The sequence below is a fragment of the Marmota monax genome, unplaced genomic scaffold (genome assembly GCF_021218885.2).
Source record: "Marmota monax isolate L192 unplaced genomic scaffold, Marmota_monax_Labrador192_F-V1.1 WCK01_AAM20220418_F8-fsc00012, whole genome shotgun sequence".
Taxonomy (NCBI): Eukaryota; Metazoa; Chordata; class Mammalia; order Rodentia; family Sciuridae; genus Marmota; species Marmota monax.
In genome coordinates, this window is record NW_026695227.1 from 31,850,163 (window position 1) to 31,861,558 (window position 11,396).

General features: G+C 38.6%; 1 protein-coding gene and 1 pseudogene across 1 annotated transcript; both read left to right on the forward strand.

Annotated features, from left to right (window-relative positions):
• The first annotated feature begins 678 nt into the window (after positions 1-678).
• LOC124087260 (elongation factor 1-alpha 1-like) lies at positions 679-2,166 on the forward strand (annotated as a pseudogene).
• A 3,978-nt stretch (positions 2,167-6,144) lies between these two features.
• LOC124087370 (N6-adenosine-methyltransferase TMT1A-like) lies at positions 6,145-9,147 on the forward strand. The gene is made up of 2 exons (XM_046436242.2): positions 6,145-6,694; positions 8,883-9,147. The coding sequence occupies exons 1-2, from the start codon at positions 6,197-6,199 to the stop codon at positions 9,117-9,119; spliced, it is 735 nt and encodes a 244-aa protein (XP_046292198.1). The 5' UTR covers positions 6,145-6,196; the 3' UTR covers positions 9,120-9,147.
• The last annotated feature ends 2,249 nt before the right edge of the window (positions 9,148-11,396 follow it).

The following is an 11,396-nucleotide window of genomic DNA, read 5'->3' on the forward strand; positions in this document are numbered from 1 at the left end:
GAACTTGCTAGTTATTGCAAGAAATGAAGAAGATGGATTTGGCTTATGACAGTTTGAATCTAAGGTGAGTTACCTAAAGATAAATGTTTGGAAGGTAATAAGCTATGGCACTAAATGCTCAGTGAGCAGACAGACAGAAGTACAAGGTTACCATAAGCATGAAGAACTTATCATGAGTGTGTTGACTTTTATCTTCTTCACCCGATGAAGTGGTCCAGTGCCTTTCTTCATGGAATCTGTAAATGTGGTGTAGTACACTGAAAATTTTTTGAATATAGAAGCATTTTGGCATTCTTAGGGTAAAATACATTTAAACCATACTTCTGCATTGATGCCATTTATTTATGATCTTTTCCTCTTTATTCATAATTGAGCTTAATCTATAATTTTTTAATATTGTTTTTGTCTGAACCATATTAAGGTAATACTAGCTTTCTAAGAGGGACTAATTAATCTCCTACTTTTCTACCTTCTAGAAATATTTTAAAAAGAATGTGATTACCTGTTAAATGACAGTTTCCTAAAATTTCCTCATAAAACCATGTAAACCTTGTGTTTTTGAAGGAAAGAATGTATACCACTAATTTAACTTCTTTTAAAAATTATTTAAATTTTGCTTTTTTGCACGGGTTTGCTACCAGAACATAGGTGTCGTGAAAACCACCGCTAAATCAAAGCCAAAATGGGAAAGGAAAAGACTCACATCAACATCATTGTCACTGGACATGTAGATTCAGGCAAATCCACCACTACTGGCCATCTGATCTACAAATGTGGTGGGATCGACAAAAGAACCATTGAAAATTTGAGAAGGAAGCTGCTGAGATGGGAAAGGGCTCCTTCAAGTATGCCTGGGTCTTGGATAAATTGAAAGCTGAACATGAGGGTGGTATCACCATTGACATCTCCCTGTGGAAATTTGAGACCAGTAAGTATTATATGACTATCATTGATGCCCCAGGATACAGAGGCTTTATCAAAAACATGATTACAGGCACATCTCAGGCTGACTGTGCTGTCCTGATTGTTGCTGCTGGTGTTGGTGAATTTGAAGCTGGTATCTCCAAGAATGGGCAGACCCGTGAGCATGCCCTTCTGGCCTACACACTGGTGTTAACAAAATGGATTCCACTGAGCCACCCTACAATCAGAAGAGATATGAGGAAATTATCAAGGAAGTCAGCACCTACATTAAGAAAATTGGCTACAACCCTGACACAGTAGCATTTGTGCCAATTTCTGATTGGAATGGTGACAACATGTTGGAGCCAAGTGCTAATATGCCTTGGTTCAAGGGATGAAAAGTCATCCGTAAAGATGGCAGTGCCAGTGGAACCACATTGCTTGAAGCTTTAGATTGCATCCTGTCACCAATTTGTTCAACTGAAAAGCCTTTGCGTCTGCCCCTCTAGGATGTCTACAAAATTGGTGGTATTGGTACCGTCCCTGTGGGCCAAGTGGAGACTGGTGTTCTCAAGCCTGGCATGGTGGTCACCTTTGCTCCAGTCAATGTCACAGCTGAAGTAAAGTCTGTTGAAATGCACCATGAACTCTGAGTGAAGCTCTTCCTGGAGACAATGTTGGGCTTCAAGGTCAAGAACGTGTCTGTCAAAGATGTTTGACGTGGCAATATTCCTGGTGACAGCAAAAAGGACCCACCAATGGAAGCAGCTGTTTCACTGCTCAGGTGATTATCCTGAACCATCCAGGCCAAATCAGTGCTGGCTATGCTCCTGTACTGGATTGTCACACAGCTCACATTGCTTGCAAGTTTGCCAAGTTGAAAGAAAAGATTGATCGCCTTTCTGATAAGAAGCTGGAAGATGGCCCTAAATTCTTGAAATCTGCTGATGCTGCCATCGTTGATATAGTTCTAGGAAAGCCCATGTGTGTTGAGAGCTTCTCTGACTATCCTCCTCTGGGTCGTTTTGCTGTTCGTGATATGAGGCAGACAGTTGCTGTGGGTGTCATCAAAGCAGTGGACAAGAAGTCTGTTGGAGCTGGCAAGGTCACCAAGTCTGCCCAGAAAGCTCAGAAGGCTAAATGAATATTACCCCTAATACCTGCCACCCCAGTCTTAATCAGTGGTGGAAGAACGGTCTCAGAACTGTTTGTCTCAATTGGCCATTTAAGTTTAATAGTAAAAGACTGGTTAATGATAACAAAGCATTGTAAAACCTTCAGAAGGAAAGGAAAATGTTTTGTGGACCATTTTGTTTTTGTGTGTGTGGCAGTTTTAAGTTATTAGTTTTTAAAATCAGCATTTTTTATGGAAACAACTTGACCAAAAATCTGTCACAGAATTTTGAGACCCATTAAAACAATAAGTTTAATGAGAAACCTGTGTCTTCTTTGGTCAACATGAACTCATACAAATGTTAGGCAAGAGTTCCTCAACCTATTTGTGGTGTTGAGAATCTGTTAACTTTATAAGTATGATTAAGTTTTCTGGTTGGGAATTTAGTTAAGGAAACTGGGAGGGATCTTCAAGTACTAAGTGAATATCTGGGAAGAGTGTATTGATTATAACACTTGGTCAGGGTAGAAAAATAACTATGTAATTTACTTTAGAGGACCAAATCCTGTAATATAAAAGGCTGTTACTTATGAAAAAAATGATTTAAATTTTAACTGATACATAGAGCCACAATATTGCATAGATTAATAGCATACCATGTGACACATGGCTGGCCTCAAACTTGCCATTCTCCTGCCTCAGCCTCCTAATGAGCTGGAATTACATCCAGGTATCACTGTACCCAGGCAGGTTGAAAATATCTATCTTCTCAAACATTTATCATTTCTTCATGCTGAAAATATACAAAATTCTTAATTCTAGCTTTTTGAGTTATATAGTAAACAACTGCTATCTATAGTTAGTTACCCAATGATGCAATAAATAGCACACTGGAACTTCTTCCTATCTAACTGAAACAGTACTCATTGATCCACCTCCCTACTTCCATACTGCCCTCAAATTCTCTTCAGCCTCTGGTAACCACCATTATATTCCCAATTTCTATCAACTTTTTTACATTTTATATAGGAGATCACATAGTGCTCTTCTTTCTGGGTCCAACTTACTTCACTTAACCTAGTTGTCTCCAATCTGTATTGTCACAAATGGCAGGATTTCCTTCTTTTTATGGCTGACTTTCTTTACCCATTTATTAGTTGATGGACATTCAGGTTGTTCCCATTTCATGGCTATTGTGAATAATGCTGCAATAAACACTGGAGTGTATTTATCTCATCAACATATGATTTCACTTCCTTTGGTTGCATATTGAGAAGTGATAGGTCTATTTTTAATTTATTTTTCCTTTATTCTCTTTGGTACTGGGGATTGAACTCAGGGACAGCTGACAACTGAGCCACATCCCGAGCCCTACTTTGTATTTATTTTTTTTAAGATACAGGCTCTCACTGAGTTGCTTAGTGACTCTCTTTTGCTGAGGCTGGCTTGAAGTTGCAATCCTCCTACCTCAGCTTCCAAGATGCTGGAATTATAGGCATGCATGAACACACCCAGCTCTATTTTTAATTTTTTTTTTTTTTAGTTGTAGTAGGACACAATAACTCTATTTATTTATTTTTTTAAAGGCTTATTTTTTAAAATATTTATTTTTTAGTTATAGTGAACACAATATCTTTATTTTATTTTTTATTTGGTGTTAAGGATCGAACCCAATGCCCCACGCATGGTAGGCAAGGGTTCTACCTCTGAGCCACAACCCCAGCCCCAACTTTATTTATTTTTAAGTGGTGCTGAGAATCAAACACAGCGCGCCTCGCACGTGCTAGTGAACGCTCTACCACTGAGAACAACCCCTGCCCCTCTATTTTTTATTTATTTACTTTTTAGTTGTAGGTAAACATAATATCTTTATTTTACATTTTTTTTAATGTGGTGCTGAGTATCGAACCCAGTGCCTCATGCATGCTAGGCAAGTGTTCCTCCTCTGAGCCAAAACCCCTCTATTTTTTTAATATGTATTTTTTTAGTTGTAGATGAACCTTTATTTTATTTATTTATTTATTTTTATGTGGTGCAGATGATTGAACCCAGTGCCTCACACATGCTAGGCTAATGTTCTACCACTGAGCTACAGCCCCAGCCCCTCTATTTTTAATTTTTTAAGAAACTTCCATACCATTTCCCATCATGGCAGTATGAAATTACATTCTGCCAATAACATGCAAGAGTAATCTTTTCTCTAAATCCTTGCCAACACTTGTTATCCTTAGTCTTTTTGATAGTAATCATTCTTACTGAAATAAGGTGATAACTTATTTATATGGATTTGATTTGCATTCTGATGATTGTTGAGGTTGAGCACTTTTTAATGTCTGTTGGGCATTTGTATGTCTTCTCTGGAGCAAATTCTACATAGATCTATTGCCCATTTTTATTTATTCATGTATTTTGCTTGGTCTTACCTTTGCTGTCAAGTTTCTGCAGCTCCTTATATATTCTGGATTTTCACTCCCTGTCAGATGTAGTGTAATCTGGGAAAAGAGACTCAAGCAATCTTGAAAATGTGCTCCAAGGTTTTACAAAGTGGCAGCTACATTTATAGCTTTATGGAAATCTATGAATATACACAACAACTGGTATAATGCTCAAAATAATTATATTCAGTGATAGAAGTGAAACAAACCAAAAAACCACATATTTTATGATTCACTTTACATAGGAATGTAGAAAATGTAAGTTAATTGCTAGTGACAAAAAACAGTACATGATTGACTTGGAATGAGGAAGGCTGGAGGGAGGGATCACAAAGGAACTGGAGCAAGCTTGGGGGTGATGTTCTTTCACCTCTCCCCTACCATTCAATGCCCCATTGCTGGGGATGGAACCCAGGGCCTCTGCATGCTGGGCAAGAGCTCTACCACTGGGCTACCTCCCCAGCCCACAATTCTTTATGCTGATGGACATGACGATGTCACAGGTATATACTATGTCCAAACTATTCAACACGTACAAGTTAAATAGGTAGTTTATTGCATATCAATTTCATCTCTAAAAATCTTTTAAAAAATGGAATAGATACAATATTTGTAAAGTATGTATAGAGTGTAACAATGCAAACAAACAGTCCCATCACCCAATTTTAAAAAGTAAATGGTACCGTTATTTTTTTTTATTTCTATGTTCCATAATCACCCTAAGTCCAGGCTTTCTTAATATTCTTAATATTGTTGCCTACAATCATTTTCTAAATCCTACAGGCTCCCAAGCATGAACATTCAGAAGACTGTTTTTATCTAAATTAATAGAATAATGCAGTAGTCAAGCACAATTGGAAGACTTGACACTTGTCTTTCAAAATTTGGGCAGCCCAAAACTGTAACTTAACAATAATTCTGCTATTGAGTTAATTTATTAACATCTTAGAGCCTCAACCCAGAATATAAAATGGAGAATTCTTGTTGACTGACCAGGCAAGCATGGTTTCTCAAGTCCTTTTCAAAAATAGGGCTTAAAGATGGGGCATGCTGGTTCATACCTATAGTTCTAGCTAACCTGAAGGAGGAGGCAGGAGGAGGCAGGAGGAGGAAGTTGGAGGATAGCCTTGGCAAAATAGTGAGATCTGTATCCAAAAACAAAAACAAACCAACTAACAAACAAACAAACAAACAAACAAAAGAAAAACACTTAATTGGGTCACTGGGGAAAAAACAAACAATCAGAAAAAACAAAATCAAAACCTAAGCAAAACAAAAGAAGAGTTTTGGGGGTGGAGGGGAGGAGGGAGGGGGAATGGCAGTATTCTTTTGTTGTGCTTATACCAGGCTCCACCAACAGATTGTGTTTTCTTTTCTTTGTAAAGGACGCTGGAGCACCAGTGTGGGGGTGAAAGGACACTTGCAACACACTAGCAGGAGTCTCCAACCCAGAGAAGGGGAAGCAGGAATATATTTGGAACACAGGATTGTAATCAATTTTCCTTCTGCAGAAAAGATGGGAACATTCTCATTCTACTTCTCGAAAACAGCTATGAGTCAACTTCTGTGCACATTCAGCAAAAAGGGCCTCTAGATCTTGCTTTGACTTGAGCTCCATTTTTCCAGAAAAGCCAGTTCCTCCTCTGCAGCTGATTGACTCTGGACCATGCGCCAAGAGCTTGCCTCCTATAATTAAAGGAGTCCAGTCTCCAACTGTTGCACTGCTTTCTCTTTCTCCTGAGAGATGGCGTTCACCGTCTTTATCCTCCAGCTGGCCGTCCGCATCCTGTCGCTTCCCATGTACTTGCTTAACTTTCTAGGCTTATGGGACTCGATATGCAAAAAATGGTTTGCCTACTTCTTGTCAAAGGCCTCTGTGTTGTACAACCAATACATGGCAGGCAAGAAGCAGGAGCTCTTCAGCAAACTGCAGGACTTTGTAGGCCCCTCCGGGAAGCTCTCCCTGCTAGAGGTGGGGTGCGGCACTGGGACCAACTTCAAGTTCTATCCCCCTGGATGCAGAGTGACCTGTGTTGATCCCAACTCCAACTTTGAGAAGTTCTTATTCAAGAGCATTGCAGAGAACAGACACCTGCAGTTTGAGCGCTTCTTGGTGGCTGCTGGGGAGAACATGCACCAGGTGGCTGACAGTTCTGTGGATGTGGTGGTCTGCACCACAGTGCTGTGCTCCGTGGCGAACCAGGAACAGGTGCTCCGTGAGGTGTGCAGAGTGCTGAGGCCGGTGAGTGATGGGGAGGAGAGAAGGACGAATTGGTAGTATCCTAATCCCCAAGGGCAGCCCTATTAACTTCAGGTGGATTCTAATGTAATGAGTAAACTACTAGAGAAGACATGTTTGAATTCTTTAAATCTGAAAAACTATAAAGGGAAGAATTTATAAATCTAAATATGAAAAATAATTCTAAAACTACTACAGAGAAACAAGGTCCTATATACAAATTTCAAATATAAACACAAACTGGAAAAAAGTATTTGCCAAGAAGATAGACAAAGGATTAATGTCCATTATGTTAAAAGTCAGTACTAATCAATAAAATCAGTATGTTTATTTAATTGTAGAAAGGAGAGAGAAATGAGCAATGAGCAGGAGCAGAAATATAAATTATAATAGCCAATTACAGGATCAAAATGTTCAAATTAATTTAAAAAGCTTACTAAAGTGAGATATGATTTTTGGGGGCAGAGTACCAGGGATTGAACTCAGGGCCAATCACTGAGCCACATCCCCAGACCTACTTTGTATTTTATTTAGAGACTGGTCTCACTGAGTTGCATAGTGCCTCACTTTTGCTGAAGCTGGCTTTGAACTCGCAATCCTCCTTCCTCAGCCTCCCAAGCTGCTGGGATAACAGGTGTGTGCCACTGGCCCAGCTTAAATATCATTTTTTAAAAATATGTTTTTACTTGTAGATGCACACAATACCTTTATTTTATGTATTTATTTTTATGTGGTGCTGAGAATCAAACCCAGTGCCTCACACGTTAGGCAAGTGCTCTACCACTGAGCTATAGCCCCTAACATGTCATTTTTACCTGTTATGAGACAAGGATTTTTATACTTATTTGGGTGTAGTGTTGCTTTGGGTTTGGGGAATTAGACTGTCTTTCATGCTGCTGGAAGATCTTCAATAGGATCATTTAATAACATGAAAGTATACATACTCAGTTATCCAACAGGAACTTAACCTAACCCACAAATTTGCAAATCCTTATCTATATGCAAGGATATCCATTATAGTAGTATTTATGATAACAGCAAGTATACACTGAAAGGAGGCTGTTTAAGCAAATTATCACACAGTGTAAAAGAATACTGAGCAGCTATTTAAAAGTACAAGAAGAGAAGTCTAAGCTAATTATGAAGAAAAAATCCTGAGAACCACTATTAAATGAGAAAAAGCAATCAAAACACAGAATGTAAAGCCAAAATCCCACTGTATCAAAGAATATATACATATGTAAATGAATGAAGAAAGATATTGTGTCCATCTATAAATGAAAAAATATTTTTAAAGTTTTAAAAAATAGTGGGAATATTATGCCATATTTGTACATGTACATAATTGATCAATCTCACTGCCCTGCACCTCCCCTTATTCTCTACCCCCACTCCCCAATCCACTTGCTCTGCTCTATTGATTCCCCTTTTATTTTGTTATTATTTTAACTAGTGCATTGGGTATATATAAAGCCTATACTCATTGTACACACAAAACCTTAACAGTATTTTTCTCTAGTTAGTGAAATGGTGAAAGATTGATTTTCTTCTTAAACCATTTTTTTTTTAATGTCCTGGGGGTTGAACCAAGGTCTACATTCATTCTAGGCAACTACACCCACAGCCCCTCTGCCCTGCCACTACAATCTTTATTTTTCTTTTTCGATTTTATTTTATTTTCTCTCTAACTGGCTCAGGGTAGCCTTGAACTTGTGATCTTCCTTCCCTGGTCACCCAAGCAGCTGGGATTGTATGCTCAATCAACAACTTTTCTGTATTTTCTAAACATCCTAGAATGAACATGTTGCTGAGGCAATACTGCCAGCTTCTAAAGCCAGACTGCATGGGATCAGAGTCTGATTCTCAAAATTACAAGCTGTGTCACTTTGGGCAAGCTACTTTTATTTAGTTAGTTAGTTGTGATGTGCAGTCCGTGTTTTACGTTTTGGCCTTCAGGCATTCCTTTTACAACCAGAAAACCCATGTTATATGCTTTCGATTGGCAGCTCTGTGAAATAATTGACAGAAGAAGAAACTGCTGCCCAAAATAGTGTCTTACTAAGTTTTAATTTAGCCATGACATTTTATGAAGATGGCTACTAAGGCCATGAAATCTGAAACTTCAGTCATATTATATATTTGTTTTCCCTAAACCAAAAATTTTTAAATTATTATTTTTTTCCTTTCCCAGGGAGGGGCTTTCTTTTTCATAGAACATGTGGCAGATAAGCGTTCAACCTGGAATTACTGTTGGCAACAGGTCGTGGAGCCTGCTTGGTACCTTGTGTTTGATGGATGCAGCCTGACCAGAGAGAGCTGGAAGGCCCTGGAGCGCGCCAGCTTCTCTAAGCTTAAGCTGCAGCACATACAGGCCCCGCTGTCCTGTGTGTTGGTGCGCCCTCATATCTGTGGGTATGCTGTGAAATAGCACGGGTGGCAGTAGAGCTGAATGACTTGAACAATTTAAGACTTCAGTTTTTCATTTAAAATACTAATTGAGAAAAGGGACACTTAATGTTATGTAAAGTTGAATTCATCCTTAAAAGTTTCTATTATATCTTATTTGGACATTTTTGATTGTTTCCCCAAAGAATCAAACCCACCAAAATAAAAAACAACTTGGAACTCTCCCTTCAAAAGAAACAGGGGGGCTTTCATAATTGAAGCCAATGATGTCCAAACCTTACTTTCTTCAGGGATTTGGAAATCTTTCCAGTTGTCTTCTTTAAATTGTTATCCACATATTTTCATTTCACCCCTCTTGGGAGAGATGGTGCTAAGAAGCAGTTAAATCACTTCAAAACACGACTTCCAACAGGGAACAGTGAAAAGACATTAGCAATTCAAAAACTGAACAAAGAAATATGAGCTAACTGAAAATGGAGGTACAAACAACACAGATATTCTGTAAAACAAAGAAGAACCTATTTGTTATTCTTGATATCACTGGTTTGCCTTTCCGGGTTAAAGTACCAGGCTGCCTCATGTCGTTCTGTCCAGCTTTCTGTCTTTTATACAGTGTTCCACCAAAGGTTGTTTTCCTGCATTCCAGTCCTCACTTCTTAAGATACTTCACACATTAGTATAAACATAAAGCTAGATGAGGCAGTTTGGGTTCTGGGGCTCATTGTCCTTGTAATCCAGCACATAATTTGCTGAATATAGATGATTACACGCAAGGAAAGAAACTACAAATAGGAAAACTTGCAGAATTAGTAGATTCCATAAGACCCCTAAAAATCAAGCAACCCTTGAGCCTGTAAATAAGTAGGCAAGCATTTCTTTGATTATTCTGATCAAAATCTACTCCATCCAAGATGATTTCTTTGTTCTCTGCACTTATAGGAGCCATGAAAATGATCACAAGTGCTTTGAAAACAAGTGTTAGGCTGGTTAGTCAGAGGATTTCATAGGATGTTCAGCAACAGTTTGCATGTATTTTAACAAATTTGTGTTTTCTGAAATGATTTTGCAAAAGTACTATTTTAAATACCAAATCAACCAATAAATTCACATTGATTTTAAAAATAATAATAAAAGAGAGTTGATCTCTTTGACAACTTGGTTTCATTTTTCTTCATGTCTCTAAGAGGTCTTCATTGTCGCAAACTAAGTACTTGAATTTCTGGACTTTTCTTTCTACTGCTGGGTAAGTGGAAACACGGCTAGTGGATCTGAGGAATAGCAATCTTGCAACGATCAGAGTGGGGCTTTGAAAGGGTTGTGTCCAGAGAAAGATCCTATTAGTGAAATGCACTGTTCTGCCTCTTGAACAGGAAAAGGATTCCTGGTGCAAGTGAGGTGGGATGTTCACCTAAAGCTCTGCAACCTGAATCTCCTTCCTCTGCAGTCTCCCAAAAGTAGGAGCCTTCTTTATCTACCCACCTCACTATTGCTTAAGTTGGTCTAGTGACTGAGAGAGATGAAAAGACCCAGGTGTACTTGGTGATACGTTATCCCACTGGGAGATAATACCCAAGTACTAGTCACTTTCTTATTAAATCCCTCTTGTCCAAGTATGGCAAATAACATCCTCACTTTTGATGAAAAATATTAAGGGGGTCTGGGGTTGTGGCTCAGTGGTAGAGTACTCTCCTAGCATGTGTGAGGCACCTGGTTTGATCCTCAACACCACATATAGAAAAAAATAAAATTTCTTACATTATTCCACGTTACTTGGCAAGTTTAGAAGCCCTGATTCCCCAAACCACCAAATCTGCTCTGACAATCATTGCTGCCATGTCATTTTCTAATGGCTTCCCTTCTCCAAACCGGACAACAAATACTTAACATCTCTAAAGGTCTCAGGAAGGGATTTAAAACTGCGTTTTTAAAAAAGAGAGAGAAAGAAAGAAAGAAAAGGCAAAGGCAAAACATATTCAATTCTTTCAAGCCCTGTGTTGGTTAGGAGCCCATTGATTCCAATTGTCAGAACTCATGACCCAGACAGGCTTAAGCTAAAAAGGACTTTAGTGCCTCAAACTAGTGAAAAGCACAGGGGCGGCACGCCCCAGGCACAGGTTGCTCAGGGCTCAAGTAATGCTATCAGAAGCCAGATAGACTTTAGGATCAAGTCTACACTCTTTTTCTGTTTGTCTATTGAGACAAAATAAAAAAGCTTGATCTTCCCTAAAAGAGTCTTCTCGGCTTTTTGTGCATCTACTTTTTATATATAGATTATTATTATTTTTTTTTTATGGATAGC